The sequence below is a fragment of the Echinops telfairi genome, unplaced genomic scaffold (genome assembly GCF_000313985.2).
Source record: "Echinops telfairi isolate 266 unplaced genomic scaffold, ASM31398v2 ScPeMD7_1713;HRSCAF=2227, whole genome shotgun sequence".
Lineage (NCBI taxonomy): Eukaryota > Metazoa > Chordata > Mammalia > Afrosoricida > Tenrecidae > Echinops > Echinops telfairi.
The window spans coordinates 9,757,693-9,758,688 of NW_022105611.1; the positions used below are offsets into that span (position 1 = coordinate 9,757,693).

Genomic DNA, 996 nt, shown 5'->3' on the forward strand with positions numbered 1-996 from the left:
GTTGTCAATACTTACCTGTCGCTCAGTAGTGCTGCCCTGAAGCACACGGCATGGAAATACATCCAAATGTTGGCACAAAACTACACCAGTAAACCTCAGTTTTAAGCTTTTGTAGTCGCCAGACATCTCAATTGTACATTTTAATTTTGTAATTACCTGTTGCCAGTGTGAAGTCTTAATAAATTTATATTAATTTAATACCACTTTGATTTATAAATTAGGTTCCGCTTAAAAATTGGTTAGGGAAGTAGGTTCCCTGCATTTTTTGAAATTGAAATGCACTGCATCACCATGAAGCTTATGTTTTGATGCTTTATGTTCTCTTATCCCAGAGTGTAGAAAATTACCTTTTCCACATGTTTTTGTTCCTTTCCATTTGTATCTGTCATTTGGAGCTTGCTTTTGCAAAAGACATGTTGAAATCAAGTTGTAGGGAAACATTCCTCCTTTATCTGCTGAAGTGTTATGTTTTAGTGGATGAGTCTACCGATAACCAAAGAATAATGATTTAATCTCTATTGTATTCCTCTCAAGATTGAGTCTCCTCCTGACAATAGGACTGATCAGAATATGGGAGAATCATTTCAATAAATGATCGTGTTTGTCTTTTCTTTCCTGACAGTCATTCTCAACACAGCACTGCAACTCGCCAGCCTTCCGTGACTCTCCAACGGGCCATCTCTTTGGAAGGGTAAGAAAAAAATACACGAGCGCTTCCTCGTAGAACTGCTCAGTCTTATCACTTTACAGATAAAGGAATTATTTCTTTCCTTCTTTTAATAAGCAAATATCTATGGGGCTCCATATGTGCCAGGCACTGTTTTTGTGACTGGTTTTAAAAAGTCAAATAACCCCCACTATCATGATCCGAATTCTACCTTGCAAGCCTGGCTAGACCAGAGGATGTACAGTGGTACAGATAGGAACTGGAAACACAGGGAATCCAGGGCAGATGATCCCTTCAGGACCAGTGGTGTGAGTGGTGATACTGGGAGC

The 996-nt window shown here is 39.3% G+C and overlaps 1 protein-coding gene across 17 annotated transcripts in view; it reads left to right on the forward strand.

Annotated features, from left to right (window-relative positions):
- DLG2 (discs large MAGUK scaffold protein 2) overlaps nt 1-996 on the forward strand; it is a 1,827,487-nt gene that overhangs the window by 1,390,784 nt on the left and 435,707 nt on the right. For all 17 annotated transcript variants that reach the window (XM_045293139.1, XM_045293148.1, XM_045293133.1 and 14 more), the window contains one exon: nt 623-691. In XM_045293139.1, the coding sequence (XP_045149074.1) occupies nt 623-691 (69 nt within the window). The remainder of the gene's footprint in view (nt 1-622; nt 692-996) is intronic.